This window comes from Toxotes jaculatrix, chromosome 13 (genome assembly GCF_017976425.1).
Source record: "Toxotes jaculatrix isolate fToxJac2 chromosome 13, fToxJac2.pri, whole genome shotgun sequence".
NCBI classification, from domain to species: Eukaryota; Metazoa; Chordata; class Actinopteri; family Toxotidae; genus Toxotes; species Toxotes jaculatrix.
Genome location: NC_054406.1, coordinates 2537472 through 2554099, shown reverse-complemented (window position 1 = coordinate 2554099; position 16628 = coordinate 2537472). Strand labels below are relative to the sequence as shown.

The 16628-nt window shown below is 40.3% G+C and overlaps 2 protein-coding genes across 14 annotated transcripts in view; both read right to left on the bottom strand.

Moving 5' to 3' along the window:
- LOC121191985 (major histocompatibility complex class I-related gene protein-like) overlaps positions 1 to 16628 on the bottom strand; it is a 33638-nt gene that overhangs the window by 10974 nt on the left and 6036 nt on the right. The window lies entirely within an intron of this gene.
- LOC121191960 overlaps positions 1 to 16628 on the bottom strand; it is a 53662-nt gene that overhangs the window by 35606 nt on the left and 1428 nt on the right. For 3 of the 13 annotated variants that reach the window (XR_005895160.1, XM_041053465.1, XM_041053454.1), the window contains exons 4-12: positions 15588 to 15866; positions 13920 to 14228; positions 7771 to 7878; positions 7562 to 7579; positions 4822 to 4941; positions 4358 to 4627; positions 3340 to 3618; positions 1719 to 2021; positions 1487 to 1588 (exon numbers count right to left, since the gene is read on the bottom strand). Coding sequence is in view for 12 of the 13 variants with exons in the window: in XM_041053465.1 (XP_040909399.1) it covers positions 1487 to 1588; positions 1719 to 2021; positions 3340 to 3618; positions 4358 to 4627; positions 4822 to 4941; positions 7562 to 7579; positions 7771 to 7878; positions 13920 to 14228; positions 15588 to 15866 (1788 nt within the window). In the remaining variant the exon portion in view is untranslated. Of the gene's footprint in view, positions 1 to 1486; positions 1589 to 1718; positions 2022 to 3339; positions 3619 to 4357; positions 4628 to 4821; positions 4942 to 7561; positions 7580 to 7770; positions 7879 to 8006; positions 8310 to 8893; positions 9173 to 9618; positions 9889 to 10088; positions 10199 to 13682; positions 13791 to 13919; positions 14229 to 15587; positions 15867 to 16628 lie in introns of those variants that run through there. The other 10 variants (XM_041053464.1, XM_041053463.1, XM_041053456.1 and 7 more) reach the window with 10 other exon arrangements.

Here is a 16628-nt window from a genome sequence, read left to right as displayed (position 1 = left end):
CTGTGATTAAGTAAGAGTGCTGTGCTAAAAATAATATGTAGTTCCTCTGTCTTTATTTCCACATCAGCTGGCTTTGAAGTTGTTAGAAGGCTTGTTCATGCTCAGCTAACCTAAACCTGTCAACCTGTAAGTTGTGTGAGCACAGAATCCATGTTCCTGTCAGTGATGTTTCCTGTCATTAGGCCCTGCAATGGGTTTCACTCTGTAGTATCACAAATGTACTTTACCATCTGACAGACGACACCAGTCTCTAACCCTGAGATAACGTGACTTTAAGCAGATTTTAAATCCTACTCTCACCCAAGAGGAGAACAGATACTTGGCAGCTTGTCTCAGCCTGATATCTAGATCAGGTTTGATAGGCAGCATCATGTGAATGTCATGGTCTGCTCAGTCAGGTAATCCAACCACCTGTTCTGTTTATGTGGATCCACTAGTCTTACCAGTAGCCACTAGTTTACAATCCCTCTGGTATAATAAACCCTTCATGAATTATGACACTTGACCTGTCTAATCAAAGCAAAGAACATGGTTTCACTAATTCATCACAAGAAGAGATGATGAGCTCTGTATTCAGTGTGTACATCTTCACAGAAACCTTCATTCACGAGGCTGTTGCAAAACATTTTTCAACAATGATCAAAAATATGCTTAGAAACAACAACATTATTGAATGAATGAAAAATGAATGCTAAAATAAAATTAAAAAAAACAAGGCCTGGGCAACCCTGAGTAAATTAAATATTTTGTTGACTGCAGCAGGTGTATAAGTTTGGGTGCCTCTGTACCTTTAAAGTTTCTGAGGCTGACGCAGTAAATTGCGTGACTCAACAACCATGGGCTCCTCTAAGCAGCTGACTGAGGATCTGAAAATAAAGCTAAATCCTACAACAGAGAGAAGGTTATAAAAACACAAAGTGTTTCCAGCTTGGATGTTATTAAGAAAAGCAGTTAAAAGGAAGAGTGGAAGTTAAGATAAGACCTGGAAGATAAAGGAAAACTGTCAGACAGAAGTGTTTTCCATCCCATATGAGGAAACTCTCTGAGTGTGTCTGACAATCAGGTTTCTGGATTCAGTTTTGTAGACAGCTCAGTGTCGTTGTCAGAAGCTGTGAGATCAGAAACACACTGTTGATTCACTCATGCTACAGTGAACTTTGAGAAACAGAAAAATCATCTGCACAATGATTTGAAATCCTTTTAAATTTACAGGATAAAGTGTTTGTCATCTCATCTTAAATAATAATAAATAATAATAAATGTACATTTTACTTACGAGGTGGACGGCGTGTGGCTGAAATCAAAAGAAAAGACAAATCATTTCACTCACAGCTGTAAATGACAGAATATCCCCAGTGAATATGATCCTCTCTTCTACACATCTGAACTAAAAAATAAATCCATTCTATCATTCAGTTTTGTGATCTGCATAAATGCATCAACTCAGAGATGAAAATCAAAGAAGTGAAAAAGTTTTCTCTCTCACCTTTCTTCTTTTTGTGAACCATGAATCCAATGACAGTGATGAGGATGAAGATGAAAACAACCACTGGAACAATGATGAGGACAGTCATGTCAGTCGGCTTCTCTGTTGAACACAAAAACCAAAGACTAAGAGTGATACAGATAAAGGAGGGAGGACTGGAGGACAAAAGCTAAAATACTCAACAAAGCACAGACATGCAGTCACATTCAGCAACCACTGATCTCACTCTGACCTCCATTGGTCCTGATCACTGCTTTGTCCAGTTTGGTGACGATGTCCTCCTTCACACCAGAGAGATGAAACACACATTCATACCTCCCCCAGTCTTCAGGTGTGACTGATGAAATGTTCAGGTCAACACTCATCTGGAAGGTTCCATCATGGTTGGGGAGGATCTCTCCGTGCTCCACGTCCTCATGAAGCTCCTCTCCATCTTTCCTCCAGAACACCTCGGCTCTGTCAGGGAAGAAACCTGTAGCGTGGCAGCTGAGTGGAGAGGAGGGAGTCTTCTGGAGGAGAGACACTGAGGGAAGGTCTGGACAAACACAGGAAGTGGGACAGAGACGATGGAGGCAGAGGGAGAAACAAAGGGTGAAGTGGTTACAGAGAGAAATAAGCAATTAGAGACACACTGTATGCTTGCTGAAGAAAATCCCAGTTTCATGCACAGTAAGTCTCTGTGCTGGTTCAGAAGAAAATTGTGGCTGATCAACCTTAAAGGAAGCTCAAGTAACAAGGGAGGGTGTGGAAATATAACAAGAGTAAGAGTCTGCAGCCGTGATGACAGTTCATAGAATTAATCACAAGAAAACATAATGAACAGATGAAGCCAGTGAGAATGTTCATTTCTTTTTTCAGGTATTTGGTCATAAATCAAAGTTTTGGATAAAAAGAAAATTTGACCTGAAAATGACACTGGATGAAAAGTCAGGAGATAAAAGTTTTACAATTCATTCTCTGGGGACCATGAATGTTTACACCAAATTTCATGACAATCCATCCAATTACTGTTGAAAAACATCAACCTGCTGATGGTGATAAAAGAAAGGAGATCACCAAAATCATTAGAATACATCGTCTGCAAACCATGAATGTCTGATAAAATCTGAAGCCAATTCATTAAAGAGATGTTTCAGTGAATCAGTGAATTTGACCTGCTGGTGAACCTGGAGGAAAAGTCAGAGGATCATCACAGTAGGAAACTTCATAGAAAACTACATGATTGTTGTTGAGACATTTCACTGGAGCCAAGCTGCTAATACAGCTAATAATGCTACTAATAATATGGTCTGTGTATATTCTGTATGTTTAAATGTTTCAGTGAGATCAAGACTCAGCAGAAAAGTTAGGTTCACAACATGGAACCAACTTTTCTGTTAGAGAAATACACTACATGTACAGACACATTCATCTCATGAGATATTAAACATGACTGTTACACCACCACATCATCTGTATATAATCAGAGAAGTGAACGACATCACCACTAAAGAAACTCACTACAGTCAGAGGAGAAGGATCCAGCTGTTTTTATGGTTCATGGCAAATCCGTCGAACACAGAGTCAACATTCAGTCCAACATCTTTCTCTTCTAACAATGAAAATGTGAAACTGACTTAACTCACACTAACTGTCCACTGACTATCAGCAGCTGACTGACAGTTATGTCAGAGGACCCAAACATGTCAGTCTCTGCTGATTGGTTCTGGATAAATCAAATCTCACTGCCTCAGAAAACCAAGAAGAAGGTAACATCAGACTGAGTGGAGCGATGATACAGTGGTAATTCAGTCTGAGCAGGTTATATGAATATTATTGTGTTCATCAAACTACATCAGGTCATGTGATTCTACCTGTTTTCAGCAGAAAGTTCTTCCCATAGTCCACAAAGTTCTTCAGCCAGTCAGGACAAAACTGAGTGAGGAACCTCTCAGTATCTTCTATTTCAGCTGTGTCAGCATCCCATCTCAGTTTGATGGAGACAGCCTCTGGTTTCAGAGCGATCCATGTTTTTGTCTTCAAGTCGAATGATATGAAGTCTTCTCCACTGTAACCAAACTGCCTAACATCAATAACCTCTCCATTGGTTTCATCCCATTCACAGCCACTTAACTCCTGTAAAATGTGGACACCTGAGACAGAGACAGAGACAGACAACAGAGACTGAAATTAACAAGGATGTACAGATAATTCCTTCTAACAGCACACCTTCAGGGGTCTAGTAGAGTTAATCTAAGAGAACACAGGACACATTATCCAGTACAAGATGAACCATCTGAGATTCATTAGAATTTGTACATGGAGCCTTCAACCACTTCTGTTTGTAGTCAGCTGTTATTATTGATCAGTGTAACCAGCTGCTATGGAGCAAAATGATGGTAGTAAGGGAAGAGTAAGTGATACACTAACAGGCTTCACTAATACACTGTGACACTGATCAGCCAATGAGAACAAAAAGTGACCATAACATTGGTGCATGAAAGCCTCACTGATCATCATAAAGAAAGAAGAAAGACACACATGAGTAAGAAACTATAGAAATAAATAAGGATGTGAATAAATAAACATTAAAAAAAAAAAAATCACAATTATTTATTTCTATTTGGTAACATTAGTTTCTTTAATGAATCAAGATAATGTATTTGTTTAATTTCTTGAGATAGTCATATGGAAATAAATAAACATGGGAATAAAAAATATAGAAATACATTTTTTTAACAATTATTTATTTTTTGTATGTGATATTTTAGTTACTTTATCTATTTTCTTGTGTCAATTTTAGGCCTTAATATTATAGAGGGTCATTTAATAACTCAGGATGCAGAACAGTTTAGCAGTAAAAAGTAAAATATAACACATCACACATTGTACCTCCACTCTGATTGAAGAGCTGCTTCAAATCACCGATCCTGGTTTTGAAGAGAGAAGGCAGTTTCACAAAACAGTCTGCTCTGTAAATCTCCAGGCGATGAGGATTCTTTTCAAAGTAGTTTTTTACCCACTCCTGTTTTGGTTCTAAAATTTTTCTATTGGTGTCACAGTAACAAGCAACAGTGTCATCAATCAGTGCAGCACATACAACCTCAGGGAAGTTTGGGAGTCCAGAAGACGCAGTGAATAAATACTTCAGTGAGTGTTTGACTGTGGGACAGACAAGGTTTCAGAATAAATATACGCACATCATCTTAACACGCAACATAAATATGTAAATATATATGTATTCAGCAGGATTCAGTTACAACTTTTTGTCTCATCAAACTGAAAGTAAATTCCACAGGAGAAAAATGCAGAGTAGAAAGCGAAGAGTTAAATCAATATTTAAAATGTGATCCTACCTGATGATGAACCGTGACAGAAAAGGAGAAACAACAATAACTTCTTCATCTTGTTTTGATGAAGACGAACCGGTAAAGGACCGAGCTGATTCAGATGCTTTGTCCGTCCATTGCTTTTTCCTAAAGGACAGAACAACTGGGATTTATGCTCGAGGTGAAAAACAGATGAGAAAAAAGCGGACACAGAGACAAAAATGTGAAGGAAAGACGGACAGTTGTTTTCAGAACAAACTATTCAGCCTGTACAGACAAGAATGGCACTCAGCGGACACCAATACCTAGGCGAAAAATGTCCTGCTATGACCCACAATGTCCTCCCCAGTGCTGCGCACGGCCGCCCCCGTTAAGTGTGCTACTTTAGACTGCCCGGAGATCGGAGGGTCGCCGGTTCGATTCCTTATCCAAGCACAACACATATGGGTGGTGGTGAAAGAAACCCCCTGCCTCTGCGACCATGGCTGTGATGCCCTGAGCAAGGCACCGATCCACCCCAGCTCCCCGGGTGCCTTACTTGGCAGCCCCCTGTTCCAGCGTTCGTTTACTTGGTGTGGGTAGTGGCCATGTGAGTTATGACACTTCAGTCAGGAGAAGACCGTGATATTATAAATCATGTAGCCTGATATTATCGCACTACAAAGCAAATGATTTGGACATGGGAGACTGCAGTTTGCCTCCAGCTTCCAACAGTGCTGTCCTCCTCTCCATCTTTCCTCCAGAACATCTCGGCTCTGTCAGGGTAGAAACCTGTACCGTAGCAGCTGAGTGGAGAGGAGTCTTCTGGAGGAGAGACACTGAGGGAAGCTCTGGACAAAGACAGGAGGTGGGACAGAGAGGAGCACAGACAATGAACAGCAGAGAAAAAGAGAAAGAAGTACTTACAGACACTTTATATGCTTGCTTAAGAAAATTACTGGAAATCACAGACTATTGCTTCAGAGTTGAGGAGGAGCCAAAGAATTCAGTTTCACTGACCTTTCAGCTTTAAGAGGAAACATCTGTGTAAAGACACAGAAAGCAGTTTTCCAGCAGTGTTTAGTTGGAAAATCTGTAATAGGCTAACATAAGAATCAAATAACTTCTGTGATTAGGTAAGTGTGCTGTACTAAAAATAATACGGAGTTTCTCTGTCTTTATTTCCACGTCAGCTGGCTTTGAAATTGTTAGAAGGCTCCTATCACAGAGCTACTGGTTTGCTGTTTCCTCTCTACTTCCAGTGTTGATGCTAAGCTAAACCTGTCTTGGAGCTAACGCTGTTCAGAGTCGATGCTGATATTCATCCTCTCATCCAGCTCCTCTGTGAGAATACTGAATGCTACAGTAACGTTCATGTTACTGCAACAATCACCACAGATGAACACGTGGACTCAAAAAGAGTCAAACTCATGAAAACTGGGATTTTATTGTAAAACATTAGCACAAAAAGAAAAAACAATACATTTGATTTGAAAACAATAATTTATAATTATCAATACACAGTAAAATGTGCCATAAGTTGGCTGAGCATTCCCATGGAAGCCCAGAATCCATGTTACTGTCAGTGATGTTTCCTGTCATTAGGCCCTGCATTGGGTTTCACTCTGTAGTATCACAAATGTACTTTACCATCTGACAGACGACACCAGTCTCTAACCCTGAGATAATGTGACTTTAAGCAGATTTTAAATCCTACTCTCACCCAAGAGGAGAACAGATACTTGGCAGCTTGTCTCAGCCTGATATCTAGATCAGGTTTGATAGGCAGCATCATGTGAATGTCATGGTCTGCTCAGTCAGGTAATCCAACCACCTGTTCTGTTTATGTGGATCCACTAGTCTTACCAGTAGCCACTAGTTTACAATCCCTCTGGTATAATAAACCCTTCATGAATTATGACACTTGACCTGTCTAATCAAAGAAAAGAATATGTTTCACTGTCACATTAATTGTGGCATGAGCAAACCTTTGGGAACCCTTATGAAGCCTAGTGATGGTTCATTCAGGAAGACTGTCTCCCTGCTCATGGCTTCTACATCACAAGCACAGTTTCCTGCTAATTCTAAGCTCCACCAGCTCATTCTTGTCTTCATCCAACCACAAGTTGACACACTCACCTTTAGCCAATCACTCTTAACACTTTTAAAGTGTTCTTTTGTTGTTCTTGTAAGTCTCTTCTGATTGAACTGCTTTTAAAAGACTTCTTGAACTTGTTAATTTTTAATTGACTTGTAATGACCTGTAAAGCAGGCCAAGAATTGCCTGAAGGAACTGTCACCTCATGACATTTCCACAGACTCTTTCAGTCTTGTGGTGACTCTCAACAACCATGGGCTCCTCTTAGCAGCTGACTGAGGATCTGAAAATGAAGCTAACTGATTCCTACAACAGAGAGAAGGTTATAAAAACACATCAAAGTGTTTCCAGCTTGGATGTGATTAAGAAAAAGCAGTTAAAAGGAACAGTGGAAGTTAAGATAAGACCTGGAAGATAAAGGAAAACTGTCAGACAGAAGTGTTTTCCATCCCATATGAGGAAACTCTCTGAGTGTGTCTGACAATCAGGTTTCTGGATTCAGTTCTGTAGACAGCTCAGTGTCGTTGTCAGAAGCTGTGAGATCAGAAACACACTGTTGATTCACTCATGCTACAGTGAACTTTGAGAAACAGGAAAATCATCTGCACAATGATTTGAAATCCTTTTAAATTTACAGAATAATGTGTTTGTCATCTCATCTTAAACAGAATAAATGTACATTTTACTTACGAGATGGAGGGAGTTTGGCTGAAATCAAAAGAAAAGACAAATATTTCACTCACAGCTGTAAATGACAGAATATCCCCAGTGAATATGATCCTCTCTTCTACACATCTGAACTAAAAAATAAATCCATTCTATCATTCAGTTTTGTGATGTGCATAAATGCATCAACTCAGAGATGAAAATCAAAGAAGTGAAAAAGTTTTCTCTCTCACCTTTCTTCTTTTTGTGAACCATGAATCCAATGACAGTGATGAAGATGAAGATGAAGATGAAAACAACCACTGGAACAATGATGAGGACGGTCCTGTCAGTCGGCTTCTCTGTTGAACAAAAACCAAAGACTAAGAGTGATACAGATAAAGGAGGGAGGACTGGAGGACAAAAGCTAAAATACTCAACAAAGCACAGACATGCAGTCACATTCAGCAACCACTGATCTCACTCTTACCCCAGTTGGTCCTGATCACTGCTTTGTCCAGTTTGGTGACGATGTCCTCCTTCACACCAGAGAGATGAAACACACAATCATACCTCCCCCAGTCTTCAGGTGTGACTGATGAAATGTTCAGGTCAACACTCATCTGGAAGGTTCCATCATGGTTGGGGAGGATCTCTCCGTGCTCCACGTCCTCATGAAGCTCCTCTCCATCTTTCCTCCAGAACATCTCGGCTCTGTCAGGGTAGAAACCTGTAGCGTGGCAGCTGAGTGGAGAGGAGGGAGTCTTCTGGAGGAGAGACACTGTGGGAAGGTCTGGACAAAGACAGGAGGTGGGACAGAGAGGGACACAGACAATAAATGGTAAAGGAGAGAGAGAGAAGCAGTTAGAGACACACTCTGTATGTTTGCTGAAGAAAAACAGTTTCATGCACAGTAAGTCTCTGTGCTGGTTCATATCAGCAGCTGTGGAAGAAAATTGTGGCTGATCAACCTTAAAGGAAGCTCAAGTAACAAGGGAGGGTGTAGAAATATAACAAGCGTAAGAGTCTACAGCCGTGAGGACAGCTCACAGAATTCATCACAAGAAGTGAAACTGCAGAACACAGCATCAACATTCAGTCCAACATCTTCCTCCTCTAACAATGAAAATGTGAAACTGACTTAACTCACACTAACTGTCCACTGACTATCAGCAGCTGACTGACAGTTATGTCAGAGGACCCAAACATGTCAGTCTCTGCTGATTGGTTCTGGATAAATCAAATCTCACTGCCTCAGAAAAGAAGAAGAAGCTAACATCAGACTGAGTGGAGCGATGATACAGTGGTAATTCAGTCTGAGCAGGTTATATGAATATTATTGTGTTCATCAAAATACATCAGGTCATGTGATTCTACCTGTTTTCAGCAGAAAGATCTTCCCATAGTTCACAAAGTTCTTCAGCCACTCAGGAAAAATCTGTGTTAAGAAGTTCTCAATGTGTTTTATTCTCCCTTTGTCATGATTCCATATCAGTGTGGCGTTGACAGCCTCAGGTTTCAGAGCGATCCATGTCTTTGTCTTCAGGTCGAATGATACGAAGTCTTCCCCATTATATCCAAAGAGCAAAAAACTGACAGGCCCTCCAGTCTCTTTGTCCCATTCACATCCACTTATCTCCTGAAAAATGTGGACACCTGAGAGAGACAGAGACAGATAACCGAGACTGAAATTAACGATAACATACAGATGATTTCTCCAGTGGAAACATGACTTTGAAAACATTGTTCATTGTGTGATGCAGTTTTGTGGTGAGATCATGATTAAAGAGCTGATCATCTGAGCAGCTTTTTCTTTCTATCACTGATGAAACCATGATGGGAAACACCTGACTGTCCCCTGATATTCACACCCACTGTCTCAGAAGTTTGACCAGTAAAATGAGTGAAAACTCATTTTCTAATTAATTGTAAAGATTTAGATTTGACTGGTTTGATGTTGTGTCATGAAAATTTACTCTGTTGATAAAACATGTCTGCTGTTTGTGATGGAAACAGAGAAAGAAGAAAGACACAACTGAGTTAATATGGAAAACTGGAAAATATAGACATAGAGTAAAAATATAACATATCACACACTGTACCTCCACTCTGATTGAAGAGCTGCTTCAAATCACGAATCCTGGCTTTTAAGAGGTTGGGCTGATTCTCAAAACACGCTGTTCTGTACCACTGCAGGTGCTGAGGATTGTCTTCAAAATAATTTTTCATCCAGTCCAGTTTTGGTTCTAAAATCTTTCTGTTAGTTTCGCAATAAAAAGCAAGAATGTCATCAACCAGTGCAGCACATAAAACCTCAGGGAAGTTTGGGAGTCCAGAAGACGCAGTGCAGAAAAACTTCAGTGAGTGTTTGACTGTGGGACAGACAAGGTTTCAGAATAAATACACGCACATCATCATAACACTCAGCATCAATATGTAAATATATAGCCTATGTATTCAGTAGGATTCAGTTACAACTTACTGTATCAAGGTGAAGTAAATTCCGCAGGAGCAAAATGCAGAGCCGAGTATAAAGTGAAGAGTGAACTAAATATTTAAAATGTGATCCTACCTGATGATGAACCGTGACAGAAAAGGAGAAACAACAATAACATCTTCATCTTGTTTTCATGAAGACGAACCGGTAAAGGACCGAGCTGATTCAGATGTTTCCTCGCGGAGGGAGGTTCCAGTGTTTGCATCATTAAAACCAGCGGACACGTGTCGCACGCGTCCGCTGGTTTTAACGGGTTCTAACGGGCTGGTTCTAACGTGTCATACGTCCGCGAGGGGATGAAACTCACAGTGAAATTCACAGACTTATAAGACTCATATGTTTCCATGGACATTAATCCAAATTCCTGACTGTCACTCATTTCAAAGTGTGTTTCTGAATGGGTCACATCAGCTGTGAACGCAGCATCATCACCACCCTCCATCTTAGTGCAGAGAAAAACGTGGGTTTTCCTTCGAGATGAACGAAACCTGGAAACCAGACGAGAACAGGCGGCGGTTGGGAACAGGAAAAAGCTGAAGTTAAAGACGGGAAGTTGTCAGAACAATCTGCTCCGTCTGTTCTCAGTCTACGATAACTGAATGGCACTGAGTAGAGCGCCGGTCTAACTCACAATGTCAAGAAAACAGCAACAACAATAATAAACGTGGAGCAAGCACAGGACAAAGGAACATACACTGAAGGACCACAGGTATCAGCTCAGGTAGGACAACTGGTTCAAACTGAGACAGCAGGAAAAAGACACACAGAAAGTAGAATGGGAATAGACACACAAGGGCCGGACTTCAAAATAAAGCAGGAAATGCTGCACAAAACCAAAGAAACCAAAACAAGAGTCCACAAACACAGTCCAACCAAAGTCCAGAACAGGCCAAAGGGAGTTCAGCAAAGTTTCAAAACAGTACAACAAGAATTCAGCACAGTCACCAAGGGACTGATCATAGCAATGTGAACTTTTACTTCAGTCCAAAGATATTTCCTTTGCTTTGTGGAATATGAGGCGTGTTCAGAGCTTAACCCTGAGGTGGTGTTTTTTCAGTTTAGATAATTACTAAAAGAAAAGTGACACAAGAAAAAAAAGCTGTTGACCTGAAACTCCATGGCCTTAGCTTATTTTCAGTGAAGAATTTGTAAAAGAAAAAAGATTAGACATTGCACATGCTACAATACCCCCACACATTTATGTCCCTCAGAAAATGTTCGGGTCAATTTGACCCACATACAGACAAATACACACCGAGGCTCACACAAACAAAGACAGACATACACACACACACGCTCTCTCTCAGCTACTCAGAAGACCCAGTGTTTAAGTACTGAGAAGCCATGTGCAACCTTTCACGTGCTGTGCAGTTGCAGGTTGTTGGGAACCTGTGTGGAACAAGCAGCCAAAGAAAAGCTTAAGAAAGTAAAGAAAAACATCTTCATGACTTTTGCAACAAATGACATCACATCAGGAATCACAGGCTATTTCTTCAGAGTTGAGGAGGAGCCACAGAATTCAGTGAGAATTCATCCACTGGCCTTTCAGCTTTAAGAGAAAAGATCTGCGTAAAGACATTTTCAGCAGGAAAAGCAGAGAAAGCAGTTTTCCAGCAGAGTTTTGTTGGAAAAAATTTAATAACATATGAATAAAATAACTTCTGTGATTATGTTTACTGTGCACAAAATCATGTGAAGTTCCTCTTTAAGTAAAACTGATTCATTTTCTGTCTTTATTTCCACGTCAGCTGGCTTTGAAGTCGTTAGAAGGCTCCTATCATGGAGCTACTGGTTTTCTGTTTCCTCTCCAATTCCAGTGTTAATGCTAAGCTAAGCTAAGCTAAACCTGTCTGGGAGCTAGCTCTGCTCAGAGTCAATGCTGATATTCATCCTCTCATCCAACTCCTCTGTGAGAATACTGAATGCTCGAGTAACGTTCATATTACTGCAACAATCAGCACAGATGAACACATGGACTCACAAAAAGAGTCAAACTCATGAAAATTAGGATTTTATTATAAAACAGCACAAAAAGAAAAAACAATACATTTGATTTTGACATTCATCTATAATTATCAATACACAGTAAAATGTGCCATAAGTTGGGTGGAGATAACGTGACTTTAAGCAGATTTTAAATCCTACTCTCACCCAAGAGGAGAACAGATACTTGGCAGCTTGTCTCAGCCTGATATCTAGATCAGGTTTGATAGGCAGCATCATGTGAATGTCATGGTCTGCTCAGTCAGGTAATCCAACCACCTGCTCTGTTTATGTGGATCCACTAGTCTTACCAGTAGCCACTAGTTTACAATCCCTCTGGTATAATAAACCCTTCATGAATTATGACGCTTGACCTGTCTAATCAAAGAAAAGAACATGGTTTCACTGTCACATTAATTGTGGCATGAGCAAACCTTTGGGAACCCTTATGAAGCCTAGTGATGGTTCATTCAGGAAGACTGTCTCCCTGCTCATGTCTTCTACGTCACAAGCACAGTTTCCTAATTCTAAGCTCCACCAGCTCATTCTTGTCTTAATCCAACCACAAGTTGACACGCTCTCCTTTAGCCAATCCCTCGTAAGTTGTCAGACTTTTAAAGTGTTCCCTCTCTCTGCTTTCATTCAGCACTGTGACGATTTGCAACCCTCCCTCGCTCTTTCACCAGCTCAGTTGTAGATGGGCAACCATCTCCAATCAAACCCTTCAATCTGAAGGCTCCTTCTAAGAAGACGCCACAACCATGAGCTCCAGTCCTCATAATCACCATCAAGGTCTAGGCTCCAAAGTCAGAAGCATCTAATCCAGAGAATCCCTTCCTATGTGGATCTGCTTCCTGAGCACCAAAGTCTGTTCTACCTGTTCACAATAAAGTTCCTTCAACTTTCTAATTTTCTGTTGTTCTTCTTGTAAGTCTCTCCTGATTGTACTACTTTTAAAAGACTTCTTGAACTCGTTCATTTTTAATTGACTTGTAATGACCTGTATAGCAGGTCAAGAATTGCCTGTAGGAACTGTCACCTCATGACATTTCCATAGACTCTTTCAGTCTTGTGGTAACTCTCAACAACCATGGGCTCCTCTAAGCAGCTGACTGAGGATCTGAAAATGAAGCTAACTGGTTCCTACAAAAGAGAGAAGGTTATAAAAACACATCAAAGTGTTTCCAGCTTGGATGTTATTAAGAAAAAGCAGTTAAAAGGAACAGTGGAAGTTAAGATAAGACCTGGGAGATAAAGGAAAACTGTCAGACAGAAGTGTTTTCCATCCCATATGAGGAAACTCTCTGAGTGTGTCTGACAATCAGGTTTCTGGATTCAGTTCTGTAGACAGCTCAGTGTCGTTGTCAGAAGCTGTGAGATCAGAAACACACTGTTGATTCACTCATGCTACAGTGAACTTTGAGAAACAGGAAAATCATCTGCACAATGATTTGAATAAATGTACATTTTACTTACGAAATGGAGGGAGTTTGGCTGAAATCAAAAGAAAAGACAAGTCATTTCACTCACAGCTGTAAATGACAGAATATCCCCAGTGAATATGATCCTCTCTTCTACACATCTGAACTAAAAAATAAATCCATTCTATCATTCAGTTTTGTGATCTGCATAAATGCATCAACTCAGAGATGAAAATCAAAGAAGTGAAAAACTTTTCTCTCTCACCTTTCTTCTTTTTGTGAGCCATGAATCCAATGACAGTGATGAAGATGAGGATGAAGATGAAAATAACCACTGGAACAATGATGAGGACGGTCCTGTCAGTCGGCTTCTCTGTTGAACAAAAACCAAAAACCAAAGACTAAGAGTGATACAGATAAAGGAGGGAGGACTGGAGGACAAAAGCTAAAATACTCAACAAAGCACAGACATGCAGTCACATTCAGCAACCACTGATCTCACTCTGACCTCCATTGGTCCTGATCACTGCTTTGTCCAGTTTGGTGACGATGTCCTCCTTCACACCAGAGAGATGAAACACACATTCATACCTCCCCCAGTCTTCAGGTGTGACTGATGAAATGTTCAGGTCAACACTCATCTGGAAGGTTCCATCATGGTTGGGGAGGATCTCTCCGTGCTCCACGTCCTCATGAAGCTCCTCTCCATCTTTCCTCCAGAACACCTCGGCTCTGTCAGGGTAGAAACCTGTAGCGTGGCAGCTGAGTGGAGAGGAGGGAGTCTTCTGGAGGAGAGACACTGAGGGAAGCTCTAGACAAAGACAGGAGGTGGGACAGAGATGATGGAGGCAGAGGGAGCAACAGAGGGTGAAGTGGGTGGAGAAAGAGAAAGAAGCAGTTAGAGACACACTCTATATGTTTGCTGAAGAAAATCCCAGTTTCATGCACAGTAAGTCTCTGTGCTGGTTCATATCAGCAGCTGTGGAAGAAAATTGTGGCTGATCAACCTTAAAGGAAGCTCAAGTAACAAGGGAGGGTGTGGAAATATAACAAGAGTAAGAGTCTACAACCATGATGACAGAATTATTTCTATTAGAATTATTTCTATTAGTTGATTAACTTTAAACACAATGAACAGATGAAGCCAGTGAGAATGTTCTTTTCTTTTTTTCAGGTATTTGGTCATAAACCAAAGTTTTGGATAAAAAGAAAATTTGACCTGAAGATGACACTGGATGAAAAGTCAGGAGATAAAAGTTTTACAATTCATTCTGTGGGGACCATGAATTTTTTCACCAAAGTTCATGACAATCCATCCAATTACTGGTCAAAAACATCAACCTGCTGATGGTGATCACCAAAATCATTAGAATACATCGTCTGCAAACCATGAATGTCTGATAAAATCTGAAGCCAATCCATTAAAGAGATGTTTGAGTGAATCAGTGAATTTGACTTGCTGGTGAACCTGGAGGAAAAGTCAGAGGATCATCAAAGTCAGTAGAATCCATGTCTCCAATCTCTGTAGAAAACTTCATGGAAAACTATGATTGTTGTGGAGACATTTCACTGGAGCCAAGCTGCTAGTACAGCTAATAATGCTACTAATAATATGGTCTGTGTATATTCTGTATGTTTAAATGTTTCAGTGAGATCAAGACTCAGCAGACAAGTTAGGTTCACAACATGGAACCAACTTTTCTGTTAGATAAATACACTACATGTACAGACACATAGATTCGTCTCATGAGATATTAAACATGACTGTTACACAACCACCACATCATCTGTATATAATCAGAGAAGTGAACGACATCACCACTAAAGAAACTCACTACAGTCAGAGGAGAAGGATCCACCTGATTTTATGGTTCATGGCAAAGCCGTCGAACACAGAGTCAACACTCAGTCCAACATCTTTGTCCTGTCCTTAACTCACACTAACTGTCCACTGACTATCAGCAGCTGACTGACAGTTATGTCAGAGGACCCAAACATGTCAGTCTCTGCTGATTGGTTCTGGATAAATCAAATCTCACTGCCTCAGAAAACGGCCAAGAAGAAGGTAACATCAGACTGAGTGGAGCGATGATACAGTGGTAATTCAGTCTGAGCAGGTTATATGAATATTATTGTGTTTATCAAACTACATCAGGTCATGTGATTCTACCTGTTTTCAGCAGAAAGTTCTTCCCATAGTCCAGGAAGGCCTTCAGCCACTCAGGAAAAATCTGAGTGAGGAACCTCTCAATATCTTCTATTTCAGCTTTGTTAGTATCCCATCTCAGTTTGGCTAAGGCAGCCTCTGGTTTCAGAGCGATCCATGTTTTTGTCTTCAAGTCGAATGATATGAAGTCTTCTCCATCATATCCAAACTGCATAAAACCAGTAACCTCTCCAGTTGTTTCATCCCATTCACAGCCAAATATCTCCTGTAAAATGTGGACACCTGAGACAGAGACAGACAACAGAGATTAACAACAATTAACAATGATGTACAGATAATTTCTCTAACATCTTGTGGCCAGATACCACAGCACACCTTCAGGGGTCTAGTAGAGTCCATGCCAAAGGGGGACCAACACAACATTAGGCAGGTGGTCATAATGTTATGTCTGATCAGTGTATAAAAACAATTATCAACATAAAAAGTAAAGTTAACATACTGCTGCTTTAAACAACAATTCATACAACAGTTATCTACTGAACTGGTTCCACCTCCTCTTCTTCCTTTTACTTTATTTCATCTTTAAAATGTGTAAAAGAAAATGAGTGAAGCCTCATCCCATAAGGTTCAATGTACCACTGAGTATAAAGACATTTCAGTGATGTAAATGTGACAGTGGAACATGGAAAAGCACCCAGAAGAACACAGGACACATTATCCAGTACAAGATGAACCATCTCAGATTCATTAGAATTTGTACATGGAGCCTTCAACCACTTCTGTTTGTAGTCAGCTGTTATTATTGATCAGTGTAACCAGCTGCTATGGAGCAAAATGATGGTAGTAAGGGAAGAGTAAGTGATACACTAACAGGCTTCACTAATACACTGTGACACTGATCAGCCAATGAGAACAAAAAGTGACCATAACATTGGTGCATGAAAGCCTCACTGATCATCATAAAGAAAGAAGAAAGACACACATGAGTTAATATGGAAATAAGACTGGAAAATATAGAGATAAATACATTTTCACATTTCTTTA